The 14143-nt window shown below is 37.1% G+C and overlaps 1 protein-coding gene across 3 annotated transcripts in view; it reads left to right on the top strand.

The window, feature by feature from the left end:
- The first annotated feature begins 1395 nt into the window (after nt 1-1395).
- The window catches only part of gon4la (gon-4 like a), a 17043-nt gene continuing 4295 nt past the window's right edge, over nt 1396-14143 (top strand). The window contains exons 1-25 of one of the 3 annotated variants that reach the window (XM_067425874.1): nt 1396-1497; nt 1831-2026; nt 2469-2540; nt 3226-3434; nt 3539-3613; nt 4141-4191; nt 4381-4425; nt 4516-4614; nt 4709-4819; nt 5461-5619; nt 7408-7618; nt 7700-7801; nt 7882-7922; nt 8601-8710; nt 8809-9013; nt 9177-9263; nt 9352-9520; nt 9736-9865; nt 9957-10104; nt 11275-11391; nt 11489-12862; nt 13134-13227; nt 13402-13517; nt 13651-13848; nt 13953-14096. In XM_067425874.1, coding sequence (XP_067281975.1) covers nt 1852-2026; nt 2469-2540; nt 3226-3434; nt 3539-3613; nt 4141-4191; nt 4381-4425; nt 4516-4614; nt 4709-4819; nt 5461-5619; nt 7408-7618; nt 7700-7801; nt 7882-7922; nt 8601-8710; nt 8809-9013; nt 9177-9263; nt 9352-9520; nt 9736-9865; nt 9957-10104; nt 11275-11391; nt 11489-12862; nt 13134-13227; nt 13402-13517; nt 13651-13848; nt 13953-14096 — 4242 coding nt within the window. In that variant the 5' untranslated portion in view covers nt 1396-1497; nt 1831-1851. Of the gene's footprint in view, nt 1608-1830; nt 2027-2468; nt 2541-3225; nt 3435-3538; nt 3614-4140; nt 4192-4380; nt 4432-4515; nt 4615-4708; nt 4820-5460; nt 5620-7407; nt 7619-7699; nt 7802-7881; nt 7923-8600; nt 8711-8808; nt 9014-9176; nt 9264-9351; nt 9521-9735; nt 9866-9956; nt 10105-11274; nt 11392-11488; nt 12863-13133; nt 13228-13401; nt 13518-13650; nt 13849-13952; nt 14097-14143 lie in introns of all 3 variants that reach the window. The other 2 variants (XM_067425872.1, XM_067425873.1) reach the window with 2 other exon arrangements.

Below are 14143 nucleotides of genomic sequence, written 5' to 3'. Positions count from 1 at the left end.
TCAGAAACCGCTCCAGGCCTTCTCTCTTGGATCTCCTAGGGGAACAGCAGTCATTCAGGCCATCTTGGAGCTTTCTAGCTGAGCTGTTTCTCTTGTTTGTGAAATCCAGCAATGAATTTGAAGGTGTGGGCGAAGCAAAAGAATCCACCGGCCCTCTCCTTTCTGCACATTGTCCCTGCTTGTGGAATAAAGACTCCCTCCGGTTGACGTTGGGACTCGCAGCCAAGGTCCGAAAGCCATACGGTGTGGTGACCTTTCCAACATGCTCCAGAGACATGGCTGCACTCGTCGATGGGTCTGAGAGATCCTCTGTGATCCTCTGCAGACGCCTCAGCTTCATCTTGGGGGTAAAATGAAGTTTGGCAGAAATGTACGGTGAACCAGTGGAAGGCCGATGTCTAAGAGACTGTTCTTCTGGGCTTTCTGGTGATAACAGCTTATGCGTGTCCTCATCTTTTGATTTCTGAAGACACAGCCGGGGAGACAATAACTTTGGAGGAATAGTAAACTTTGGGATTCTTCCAGGGGTTAGTGGTAGATTTTGCCTGTAGAAACCTTTAGGTGTCATGATGTTCTCATGGCTGACTGAATCTGCTCCACAAGCAAACATGATGATCTTCTCAGATGCTCCACAGACACTGAGGATTTACTTCACTTGTAAGAGCTCTTGTTTAAAAGTTCAAATGAGTAGCAGGTGAACAGTATCACATTTGATTGTTCACAGCTGAAATTCCTCATAAGTAATTAATTTTTTTTCTGTTAAAATACTTTCCCCTTTATACTTAAAAATATAATGATTCCCAAAAGGGGGGTTAGGTGCCAAATAAAAATATTCCATTTTAGGTTCCTTCAGTGAACAGTCCTTAAAAGATCCACAGGTTTTGTTGTTGTTAGAGTAAAGAAAATTATAATAATCTGAAGAACATTCAGTGCAATGGAAAGGTTTCATGAATGTTAAAAGTTCTAAATGTAACAATTAATGGCAATAAAGAACTGTTATTAGTTTAAACATAAGACATCTATAAGTAACTCTGTAACTGTAGTTTTAATCCCCCAGAAAAGTGTAATGTTGTGGCACTTTCCATATAAATTACACTGTTTGAGCAGCCCACCGAAACTCAGCGGGTGCCATTATTGGACTGTTTTTGAAAGTATTATTTTCAATATTTGTTAAAACTAGTGTACACATTTTACCATTTATTTTTTGTGTCTAAAAAGGTTTGGCAACTTCAATGAATATAAAAAAAACACATCTTTAGGCAGTATTTATTTTATGTGTGTAGTAGTTTTTTATTGTTTTTAATTGAAAATTGTTTATTTATTTTTAATTTTATTTGTTAATTACTTAATAGCTTTTCATTAAATTCATGAAACCCCAGTTGTTGAAAACAAAGACTTTTATTTTCACATTGAATAATATCCGATCCGTGGACCGGAAGTGACGCGCTTTTGTTGTGTATCTTGTCATCGCATCGCTGATGTAGAGTATGTTGGCGGGTGTGTATAAAATATTAGACATTTTCATCATGGTTCTATAAAAAACCACTTGCAGCGAGATTAAATATGACTTGCGGGATGTTTTGCTGATATGACATTTTAAAATGGAGGTAACGTTCCTGTTTCAAACAACTAGTAGTGCAGAAAAGCTGCTAACGTTACCACTTAAACTTAAAATAAAGGATGGGAGTTCGAACAAATTAGATGCCAAAACAAATATTTATAGGATAAAACACATAAAAATAACAAGTAAGACTTGAGTGTTATTAAGAAACAAGTGTCCTTCTGTATCCTTATTTGATATTCTATATGGATGGTATTTTGTCCCGACAGGTGTGAATATGGCATTGTAAAATGGATCAAACCCGAAAACGGAGATTATATAACAGGAAAACTGGGCTTTCGCATTGTAAAGTGCCGAGAGTGGAAGAGCCGGGGGGAGTTCCTGGGAGCAGAGATGTTACGGATACAGGATCATGCAGACACTTCCATACCATCAGAGCATCCAGCCCACAATCTGACAGTGCCAGTAAGACATGTCCAAATATAGGGATAACCTACCTGGGCAGCAGTTTTGTCTTATAGTGCCCAAATGCTGACTAGGATATCAGATACTGCCTAGATGTGCGTTGAAGTGGTGGTGAAAATAATAAATAGCTAAAAATAAAAATAAAGATAACTACAATAAAAATAAATTGCTGCCAAATACAAAGTAGTTATCCCTCTTGCACATTCTTATGTTTTCATATATTCATATTTGAATGCACTACTACTAACTGAAAAGTACTACAGACAGTAGCAGTTCTACTATGGTAATATTGTGCTATTCCCGGTCTAAATAACATGATGTTAATGATTATAGTGGTATCAAAGTGTGTATGGGTAATCTGATACATTTCAGATACAAACGTTCCAGATACACAGTCAAAGTGTGTATGGGTAATCTGAAACATTTGTGTTAATGCTGTCAGGTAAAGAACATCATGCTGGATGTACCCAGAAGCCTGAAGATGACGTTGTGAAGACCTTAAGCATGACGTTTGGTGAGTTCACGAAGGACTGTCCTCATTAGTGATATATTCATACATATATTGACATGGGGTGCATGTCTTAAAAGCAGTTGATCGTAAAGAGTAGAGGTGGGCGATATACCAGTACACATGATAAAACAGTACAAATGTGTAGATTTTTGACTTGGTTGGTCATTTGGTCAGTTTTTATTTATTTATTTATTATTATTATTTTATAAACTGATTACTTTGATAAAAATTTAACATTTGTTTAAATTACAATTGTACTGTAAAATAAAATTTGATTATCATTATAATAATAATTTTATTTGACAGCATAAGTTAAAACATTAATATTTATGTTTACTTTTTCACTTTTAAATGTTCTAACCCTTGGGCTTTTTAAATATTATAAAGTCTCAATCTTTTATTTTGGCAGAATATTGGTGAATTGGTGAAATGCTGTAAACTTTTGTCTACAAAAATGTAAATTATGCGTATGTTAAAATAAATAATTTCTAAAGGGTGTTAAACTTAGAGCTCAAAACTTTTTTTTTTTTTTGGGGGGGGGGTATTTAATTAATTATTAATCTTTCATCAATTTACAAACCCCCAGGAAATTGCAAATCCCTGTTTAGGAAACCCTGCTATAGATAAAACAATATCAGTCGATCCTGCAAAACCATTCTTTTGTTTGTTCAAAACTGCTCTTTTTCAGATAAGGAACACTGTGGAACCCGTGCGCTGGGCAGAAAGAAAGGTTTGAGAAGGAAAAGAGACACAGGCGGTGAAGTAGAAACTCAGCAAAAGAAAGTCGAGGATGAAATCCATTCTGAGGTCGAGATTGACCAAAACCTGGATAGAGAACTGGAAAATAAATCTCGGCAACATAACTTGACCTCTGCAAACGTTCGTAGTATCATTCATGTGAGTGTGGAGTGTTTATTAAAAACGCTAGTTAGCAAAATGTCTTCAGGCACAGAAGCCTTTCATAATCTCTTTGAATTTGTATCTTTACTGTCCATTTGCAGGAAGTGATTACCAATGAGCATGTTGTGGCCATGATGAAAGCAGCTATTAGTGAAACTGAACCCATTCCTGTGTTTGTGAGTATAAATGCTTTGTAATCAACTGCTCCGCTAAAAACGTAATTGCCAGTTTTTTTAAGAGGTCATGATATACTATTTTAAAAATGTTTTATTTTGATTATTGGGTGTAAAATAATAGGTTAACACATTATTGTTCATACTAATGTGCATACTGTACATTATTGTAGCTCCTCTATTCCTGGTCTGTCTGAAACGTGCTTATTTTTACAAAGCCCCTCCTTCCTAAAAGGGAGAGACCTCTTCTTCTTTCTTTTGCGTATGCCTTTGGATGGGTATAAGGCAAATTTTTCACATTGTGACCTGGATCTTTGAAAGACGTAATATCTGGATTTTGAACAAGGTGTTTTAGGCAGATCAGGATCAGTGTTCTCTGTTAGATAAAATAATTTCCTTTGTAGGAGAATATTGTAGGAGAGTTTTGTTATTTTGCAGGTCGAATACATGCACAAACAGATACATTACGCAAATAAAAGAAAAGCATCATATGATGCCTTTAATCTCACTCATTTGTCTCTGTCTCTCAGGAACCCAAGATGACTCGTTCTAAACTGAAAGAGGTTGTGGAGAGAGGAGTTGTAAGTTGCTTCGATTGTACAGGAACTGTAAAGTTGCATGCATTACACTGCTGCATATTTACAGTTATCTATTTTCATTTTGCTGTATTTATTTTACAGTTGACATTTAGCATGGAAAATGTTCACAAACCTGAGACATAAAACATTAATAAATTCAAATGCAATTATTTGTTTTTGATGTTTTTATAGGTCATTCCTGCTTGGAACATTTCACCAATTAAGAAGCCATCAGAGGTGAAGGTACCCAGCAAGAAATCATGTGCAAGAACAGGACCAGGCTGTAATATGCAGAATATAGTATTAAATGGTGTTTTGCATTTACAGAAGGGACCTCAGTTTGTGGATATTCCTTTAGAAGATGAAGACTCCTCTGATGAAGAATATCGGCCTGATGAAGAGGAGGAGGATGAGACAGCTGAGGAGGTTGGAAAAAAAGATTTTGAAATGTCATTTGATATTTTTTGTCATAATGGATTTGTATAGACTGTGTTTGTTTGTTTGTTTGTGTGCATGGTAGACTCTTCTGGAAAGTGACTTTGAGAATTCATCTTCTCCACGGGGCATTCGAGTGAGCCTTCACAGATCACACTCTGAACATGAGGAGGACAGAGCCAGCAGCTCCAGAGTGGTAAGACTCTGTAGATAACCATGTTATAGAAGAAAAAAAAAATAGAAAATATGTATTTGAAGCATTTAGTTAAAAACAAACCATTCAAAAGTTTGGGGTCAGCAAAGATTTTTTGATGTTTTTGAAAGAAGTCTATTATGTTCATGAAGGCTGCATTTATTTAATCAAAAATACAGTAAAACAGCCATATTGTGAAATGAAATTTATTTATGTTATTTGAATTTTTTAGCAGCCATTACTCTTCAGTCACATAATTCTTCAAAAATCAATCAAAAAATTCACCACTCAAGAAAAATTTCTTAATATGATCAGTTGAAAAACAAATCTCTACACCATGATACATTTTTGCAGTTTTTTAAATTATTTATCTTTATTTATTTTTTATGAAATGAAGAGCATTCATTTCAAATTGAAATAATTTATAACATTATAAATGTCTTTACTGTCACTTTGCATACATTTAATGTGCCCTTGCTGAATAAAAGTATTAATTTATCTATATCCTTTAAGAAGCTCTGCTGAATTTCTTAAAAATAATTCAAAATGTTTAATGCAAGAAGCAGATATTAAAATATCTTTTAAAACTCATAAAAAACTCACAAATTACTATACACAAAACACATTTTTACCCATTTTTACAGAATAGATCCAGACACCTGACAGTAGCTGTCACCCCAATGGGGCCTCCCCCACCACCACCGGCCCCCTCCAGGGCCCCACCAGAGTGCAGCTTCTTAGAGAAACTCCATGCGGTAGATGAGGAGCTGGCCATCGGCCCTGACTGCATGGAGTCATATCAGGTGCATCTCACTTCTCCTGCTGTTTGTTTATTTTGTTCAGTGGGTTGATTGTCAAACAAAAATAAAAATGTAATTACCATATTAATTTAACATGCTGTCAATTAAATTACTAAACTAATATATCTTACTATATTAGCTTTGTCACATTTCTATTTACAGTAGAACCCAGAGGTATTTGGACATTTAAGTCACATTGAATGTAATAGCAAACAAATGATCAAACCATGTGTTTTTAATTATTTTATTTATCTCATGCATACTATTCCTCAATTAGAACAATTTACTGAATTGTTTATAAAATATAAAAAGTTTATATACACTACCATTCAGAACTTTGTGGGGTTGGTAAGATTTTCTCTTACTAAAGAAGTCTCTTACTCACCAAGGCTTTGTTTATCTGATCAAAAATACAGTAATATTTTGAAGCATTATAATTTAAAGGGTTCATGTTTTATACAATCTATGGTCATGACATGATAAATCAAATCTTTTGACATATATTGAGATATACCATTGAAACATACTACAAGTTTCATAGCTTAAAACATCCTCCTCGTTATAAACAAAGCATTTATTTAATCAAGCTCCAAAATAGTTTTGATATTGCGGAATATGTGTCACACAGGCAAATACAATTGCATATGACTTCCTCCAGAGCAAGACATGGACAGTTATACCATTTGAAAAATTAAGCAGTAAACTGTATTGTACTGGCAAGTCTTAAAGCAGGGGTCTCAAACTCAATTCACATGGGGGCTGTGGGAGATAAACTCTGGGTCAGGCTGGGCTGCATTAAGTATTCCACACAAAAAAAAAACAAGACCACAACTGATCCAATCTTCTCAATCTTTATTATTAACAGTTCTTCAACATGAATGTTTCTTCTAAACATGAACTGTTCCTCTGAATTTGAACATTCCTGTCTGAACATGAATGGTTCATATAGGCTTCTCTTGCCTACTCGTTTTTTTCTGTTTTTTTCTTCAATATACCCTATAGAAATTAAATCATTAAGTAATACTGAAATAATAAATGTTTTTATTTTTATTTAAAATAATAGACTAATCCAAAGCAAGGCCATAACCAGGTCAAACAGAACACTGAATGAAATTCTAGGCCTAATTCTAGTTGGGAAATAATCAATTTGGGACTATTTGCGAACAATATTTGCATTAATTTGCGTCAAATAAATTATTAGTCCCAACTCAGAACAATTTTTTTTCAGAACAATGTGACACTAAACTTTGATGTCAAGTGGGAGGCCACAAAATATCACTCTGCAGGCCACGAGTTTGAGACCCCTGCCTTAAAGGAACGGTCCCTTTAAAAATGGATAATTTCAAAGGGTTAAAGGTTGAAAAATATTTTTTTCTGCACATATACAGTATATTGTACAAAAACATTATTATTAATGAACCACAAAGAACATTTAAAAAAATAAAACGTCCGCCCATGTCATGACTTTTTTTTAAATACATTTTTTATATTTTAATATACAGTACTTTGAAATGTAATTGTTCCTGTGATGGCAAAGCTGAATTTTCAGCATCATTACTACAGTCTTCAGTGTCACATGATCCTTTAGAAATATTTCTAATATGATGATTTGCTGCTCAGAAAAACAAAACATTTCTTATTATTATGAATTTTCGAAAACAGTTCAGTATTTTTATGAAAACCGTGATACATTTTGAATCTTTGAATCTTGAATCTTTGATGAATAGAAAGTTCTCATTTTAAATTATTTTTAATATTTCGTGAAACGGAATTCTATCTATTTGGCATTAGAGTCTCAGTAGCGCAAATGGAGAGGAGAACCTGATTTCTTTTCGAACGCGATCCAAACGACCACTGAGAGACGTCCCTCTGGACCGGCTGGAGGCGGAGCTACGTGCTCCTGACATCACTCCAGACATGTATGAGTTTGGCTCCGCCCCCGAGGACAGAGAATGGACGCATTGGCTGCAGGGCCTCATGACTTCAGATATGGAGAATGAAGGTACGGACAGGCCCTAATATTAAACATGCATGTGCTTTCTTAGATGTGTTTCTCAAAAACGCTCCTATTCTCCTTTGTCAGAGGAGGGTGATGATGAAGATGACCCCGAGTACAATTTTCTGGCTGAAATTGATGAGCCTGATGTGGAAGACTATAGGAATGACAAGGCAGTGCGCATCACCAGTAAGTTAATTTGAGAGAAATGATTGGCAGATCATTTGTGCTAGTTTGATATTAAGCACCTTCTTTCCTTTGTTACACAGAAAAGGAAGTGAATGACTTGATGGAGGAACTGTTTGACACAGTAAGGATTTGAATTACTCTTATAACTAAGGATGTGCATCTGTGGATGTGCAAGGATGTTTTCAAAACTAATCATCAGTTGCCTGATCGAAAAGGCCCAATGTTTTCTACAATACGGAAAACGCAGACGGAATCGCAGAATCCAATCTTAAAAAATAGATTTTTACTGTATAACATGGAAAGTGTCAAAATTTGTTGTTATAAAGTAGGGCTATAAACTTGATTAAATTACTAATATGGACTAGTGAACGCCATGCTTTTTAAATATAAATTCTGCTTATTCTGTGTGACAATTTTAATATGTAAATAATTGTAACTCAAATGTAAATAATTAAATTGCTGTGCATTTAGTAGTTGCATTTAGTAAGTTTTATACTATTAGTTTCATTTTTTATGTTTAATACATTTGAATTCAATCATAAAACAGAATCCATAAAACAGACACTAACAGAATTTATAAAAAAAATAAAACAATTCATAGGGCACTATTATTCTTAGAATAATAATTAAAATTATTAAACTATTCAATTGTTACAGTTTTATAAATTCAAATGATTAGATATCCATTTTGATTTATTACGTTTGATGTAATAATCTATTAAAAGAGAATCCAGAAATAAAACATAACATGCATCTGTTTTTAGTTTTCTGTGCTAAACTCTTTCTCCATTAACTGTAGTTTCAGGATGACTTAGGGGGTCAGGAAGAAGAAGGACATGAAGAAGATGAGGAAAAAGAGGAAGAGGAGAGTCCTGTGCAGGAGCTGCCTGGCATTCTGAAGAATATTCAGTATGTCCATCCTCAGTTTCACAAGCACCTCATCATATACTTAGATGACACAACTGATATGCAATTGCATTTTGAGTTGAAATGTTTGTTGTGTGAAGGTATGAGGATCCGTTAGCAGATGTCTTGAAGCAGCGGTATCGTACAGTACGGGAGCAGCTGGCGGCTGTGAGGAAAAGGAAGGCTCTGTTGAAGAGTAAAGGAGTGTCTGTACCTCCAGCCTGCCCTCAACGCCCTTCCAGCCGCATGACATCCTTGACCCTGAACACAGCTCAGAAGCTACAGCTACAGCAGCAGATCCAGCAGGTCTAGAAAGATTGATGCTTTCATCTGGTCAATTTTAAGTGCAACTAATAAACGATTAAAAGTTTCTCCTTTGACTCTTTAAAATGATTCTTTATGTCTTTAAGGAGAAATTTGGGAGTTTTTATTCATGGGTTTTTCACTGGATTTTTTGTTTGTCCTGCAGCATGTGCAGCTTCTCACACAGGTGAACATGTTGAGCAGCTCAGTCAAGGGTCTGGAGACAGAGGCTTCAACAAGCAGACAGTTCTTGGTGAGATGTACACACATATTTCAGAAACATACCCAGATATACAGTTTATCATCTATAATTTTCTCTCTTTTCTATTGTGCTTGCTCAGTTGGAGCTGCAGGTGTTTGCCCAGCGTGGAGAGCAGACTTGCAGTCCGGCAAAGCACGGCTTTACCAGCATCTTCAGATCCTGCAACCTTCAGGGTGCTATTTCTCTACTGGAGGAACTAGATCAGTCACCCAAGAGGGACCCTACAGTTCCGAGGCCACGTTTCCCTGGTAATTTATCTAAATTTGGTTGCTTTTGTATACTCTCACATATATGTCTGAAAGCCATTAAACTACAGTTAAATAAGTCTTACTTGTACTCACCGTCTGGTTGTAGTAGTAATTGAGAAACAAAAACACACTGTTTCACACTTGTTTGCCAATTGTAAATGGAAACTTTCTAACGTTAATCTTTTTAATCTCTGTTTGCATGTTTAATTGTGTAGGATGTAAGTTTCCTGCTTTTTTGGCCTGGTTGATGGTGACTCGACCAGTGTTTCTCTACCCAGAGCTGCTTCCTTCAATCCAGCTGCGCCCTTCTAGATTCAAAGGACAGTTTACTTCAGCAGAAGATTGGTACTATACTCACAAATTAACCTGAATCTTAATACATTTTTTAAAAAGTTATTCAGTCAACACTGTTTACTGATGATCTCTCTGTCATCAGTCTTATTGTTCTAGGTCATAAGCACTTAATAAGTACCCTACACCCACTGCAGATGACTTGTCGCTATCTGCTTGCTACTAGGAGCTTTGTCAGTTTGAAATTACACATCCGTGATGTATGTCATAAGCCCTTTCCCAATGTCATCAAGGTGAGTGAATGAACATATAGGAATTAGTCTGACATTGTGATGGTGTGCTTCAGCATTCTTCAGAGTCTGTTTTAAGCAGTGCCGCAGTTCAAATGATGATGCTTTTTATGTAGGCTCACTTTTTTCAGGACTTGAATGTATTGGTCAGACTATGACTACTACACATACTGTGCATGTATAAAACAAAAATGTTTGACTTAAGTAAAACATACATTATTTGCAATATGCATATTTATTGCACAATTACATATGTCACCACATTTCAAGATAGAATTTTACACTGATCAGACACACACACAGAAGTGTATCCAATTGTAAACATTAGTATATGTATATGCAATTCAAATTCATTATATATCCTAAATAGTATTCGAAAATAGAATTAGTATGGCCCAAATCATAGTATATTGAAAAGAGTATTCCAAAGATACCCGGATGGCCTACTATTTCCGGTCGAAGTTCATTTTGACGAGCACTCCAACGGCTGATATTGCCCACAACCCATTGTGAGTTGGATGAGGATTCGATTAGAAATACAAACGCAGATAAAAAGTGTTAAAAAAACTACAAACATGACGGATGTGGGAGTCGACGGTTAAGTAGAGAGGTTTAGATTAAGGGGCCTAAGTGTTTAATTATCAGTATTTAACCTGACTTAAAGATATTTATTCAGTGTTACCCACGTTATATTTCACCTGCAGCAGCATTGTGAAATTGATAAATGATACATTTGGTCATTAACTTTTAAATGCATCATTATATTTAAATTGCAAACACATGAGGAGAGTCTCTAGAGCATTAAAGACTCACGAATGGCAGATCAAAGTGCGACTACAATTCTTTCTGATACTGTAGGAAATTAAATTAAATTGAATGTGGAGGATTTTAACTGTGGCAAGATGATTGACTGGGCAGTTTAAACAGTGGCAGGATGCATGTACTATGCAACAGTGCATCCTTTAAAGATGATGAAGTAGCATGTCCCAAAACCTTGTATGCTCTTCTGCTACACACTCAAAAGTATGTACTTTTCCTTCACAAAAAGAGAACTGGGAATTGGGACGCAGCAAGTGAATCCGTGACCCTTTGCAAAATCTCAATGGGTAAATATTTCACCCACAATGGAATATGACTGTACCAGCATTAGGTTTTTTTCTTCACATTTTTCAGGCATACTTTTTGGCGGGGAAATGCCTCTCCATGCCCTTGGCCTGTCAGAGGGTGAGTCCTTGTGACCAGCGCCCCCCAGTGGAGAGAGAAAAGAGTGTCATGCCTGATTGGCTCTTGGTATAACTGCCTATAATTCTTATGTTCTTCAATTTCTGTATCTACCAAGTGGTGAAAATGTGATTTACATGTAATTTGTAAACTTTCTCTCCTGTAGAAAAACCTTAAGTGTATTTATGAGCATGTCAGAATATTTAACCAACCATCTGGAAGCTCACAGACTACTGAGTCTCCATGTCCTGGACCAGACTATAGCTTCTCTCCTGGCACATGTTACCCTCCCAGCCTTCCTGAGGACCTTGCTAAGACACTTGTACCTTCACCTCAGAGTCTCTGCAAAAAGAAAAAAAAGAAAACTTCTAAATCCATCACGCCTTTAAAACCTCCCCCATTAGCTGAGGAGCTAGAGGTGGTTCTCAACCAGTTTCCAAAACTTTTACCAAAAGCTGTTACAGTTTCAAGTCCATCACTTTCCCACCCTACTATTCTTGCACCGGTTCTGAGGCCAAATCCGAATCCATGCTTGCCTGGAAATGCAGCTATGAATGGGCCTGTAGAAAGAGCAGTCATACTTTCCAGTGTGTCAAACGTGTCTCCTGTGGGACGAAAACAAGATGGTGCAGTTGTCACTTTACCGATCGCTCCGGTCGCACCAGAACTGATCTCTACAAGGGCTGTTCCTGTGAAAAATGCTTTAGAAACACCAATGAGAGCTCAAGTTGGTGCAACCCAGGGGGGCGTAATCATCACTTTACCTGCTGCTATGAAACCAGAGCTGAGTTCCTGTCCTTCAGGGCATATAACTGTAAACCAAGCTGCGCAATTAGTTGCCTCTAACATTGAACCAGCCACTCCAAGAGGGTCAAACCTCATCATTACTCTTCAACCGCCTCCAGTACCCAACACTGTAATAGTTCCCACCCCCATCATGAAGATGAACACTCCATTGGCTAAAGATCAGCGCTGTGGAATTAATCAACATTGTGGCACACTGCTTAAACTTATACAGAGGGACTCTAGTGGTCCAGCTCAAGTATGTCAAAAACCTCTCAATCGGTTTCTTCTCCTTCCTCCAGGCTATGTGTTTGCAAGCAGTAGCTTTGGCCATCAAACCTTAAAACACTCATCATCTCCGAATAGCACAGAGGTCAAACCCAGAAAGCAACAGAGAACTCCAGACAATTACCAAAGGGCTGATAGGCCACAAGGAGCGCCACCACAAATGTCCTCCATTCAAGATACTCCTAATGAGTGCTTACAAGAAACTGCATTAGCAGAAGAAGAGCTGAATAATGATGATGGAGTTGAGAATGAGGTAGAAGAGTGTGGTGAGAAGGATTCGAGAGAGCCGTTTCTCACACTCTCTGAATCCTCTGGGAGCCCAACGCCCAGCATCGACGGGGAAGATGCTGACATGGAGATGGTTTTGGGCAGGGGAGAGAAAGTAGAGGAGCAGAAAGCAAAAGAAAGACATGTAAGCAGTAGGCAGACTAGGGAGGAGGAAACAGGTGGAGCTAACAATAAACTTCAGGTCAGATCATTTTTGCTTTTTTTTCATGATATTGCACTGAATACTAATTTTGTAAATCTCACAAAGCTCTCTCTCTCTCTATTATATTATGTATTTTGTTTTATATTAAAACTTTTAAGCATCATATCTGATAGTAATCACCAAAATAGTAAAATGTCGGCACATAAATAAAATAGTAATAATAAGAATGTTTTTCTTTGTCATAAAATATTACATTGCAAAAACTTATAAATTCTAAAAATAGGCGTTACCTTTTCATTGTAAACACCAGGAAACCATGGATACATTTTCACATCTGGCCACAAAGACGAGATCCGCAAAGGAAGGAATACCCGATGCTGTTAAATCAAACCATCAACCTTCAGGTCAGTGCAGTCATTAAATAGGAGTAGACCAGTAACAAGATGTTATTGTGAATTCAGCACATTCTGTAGCTGAAATAATAGTGTTAATAGTAACCGTGGGACCATTTACAGAAATGCTAATTGATGTGCAAATGTTCCTGTTATTCTAAACTGAATAAATGTGACACTCACAAGATGCCCATGGTACCCGCACTGAGGAGACGGCTGTGGAAACCCCTTTTGATGCACCTGATGATGATCCCTACAGAGACGCTAAAGATGTTGCCTTTGCCCAAGCTTACCTGGAGAAGGTACGTAATATTTAGATGGGCCTGTATAATATTTACATGTACACACATTTTAATCGCATAGCATTTTTGCCTGTCAGATTTTACAGGTCCATATTCAGTCTGAAATGTCCTAGAACTGCCTGTGTGTCTCCAGGTGTATGAGGTGCTGCAGATGGTGCCTGGGAAGGTGGACGAGTTCCTGTGTGTTCTGTCTGAGTTTGAGAAAAATCCAGAAAGTCACACATCAGTAGAGCTGCTGACGAGACTCAAGCCTGTGCTGAACGACTGGCCTGAACTGCTTCAAGATTTTGCTGCTTTCCTGCATCCAGATCAAGCCAGAGAATGCGGCCTGGTAGAGGAGAATTAACAATACTTTCATATGCATGCACATATATATCACACTATCATAAAGTTTCATGGTACAAATGTGATGCTGTTCTTAATGTGTCACTTTAGCTGGCGGAACAGCAGGCGTTTGAGCGCAGCAGACGCTTTCTACGCCAGCTGGAATGTATTTTTGGAGAGCAGTCAGCTCTCTACAGAAAGGTGGTGCATATTTTACAAAGAGGTCCATCACAGGATTTTGCTGACTTCAATGAGGTACCAGAAAAGGACACAAGCAGAACATTCGTACCTTCTTATTGTGG

Source organism: Pseudorasbora parva, chromosome 19, assembly GCF_024679245.1.
Source record: "Pseudorasbora parva isolate DD20220531a chromosome 19, ASM2467924v1, whole genome shotgun sequence".
Taxonomy (NCBI): domain Eukaryota; kingdom Metazoa; phylum Chordata; class Actinopteri; order Cypriniformes; family Gobionidae; genus Pseudorasbora; species Pseudorasbora parva.
The sequence above is the reverse complement of the archived record's forward strand: the minus strand, read 5'-3'. Positions and strand labels throughout refer to the sequence as shown.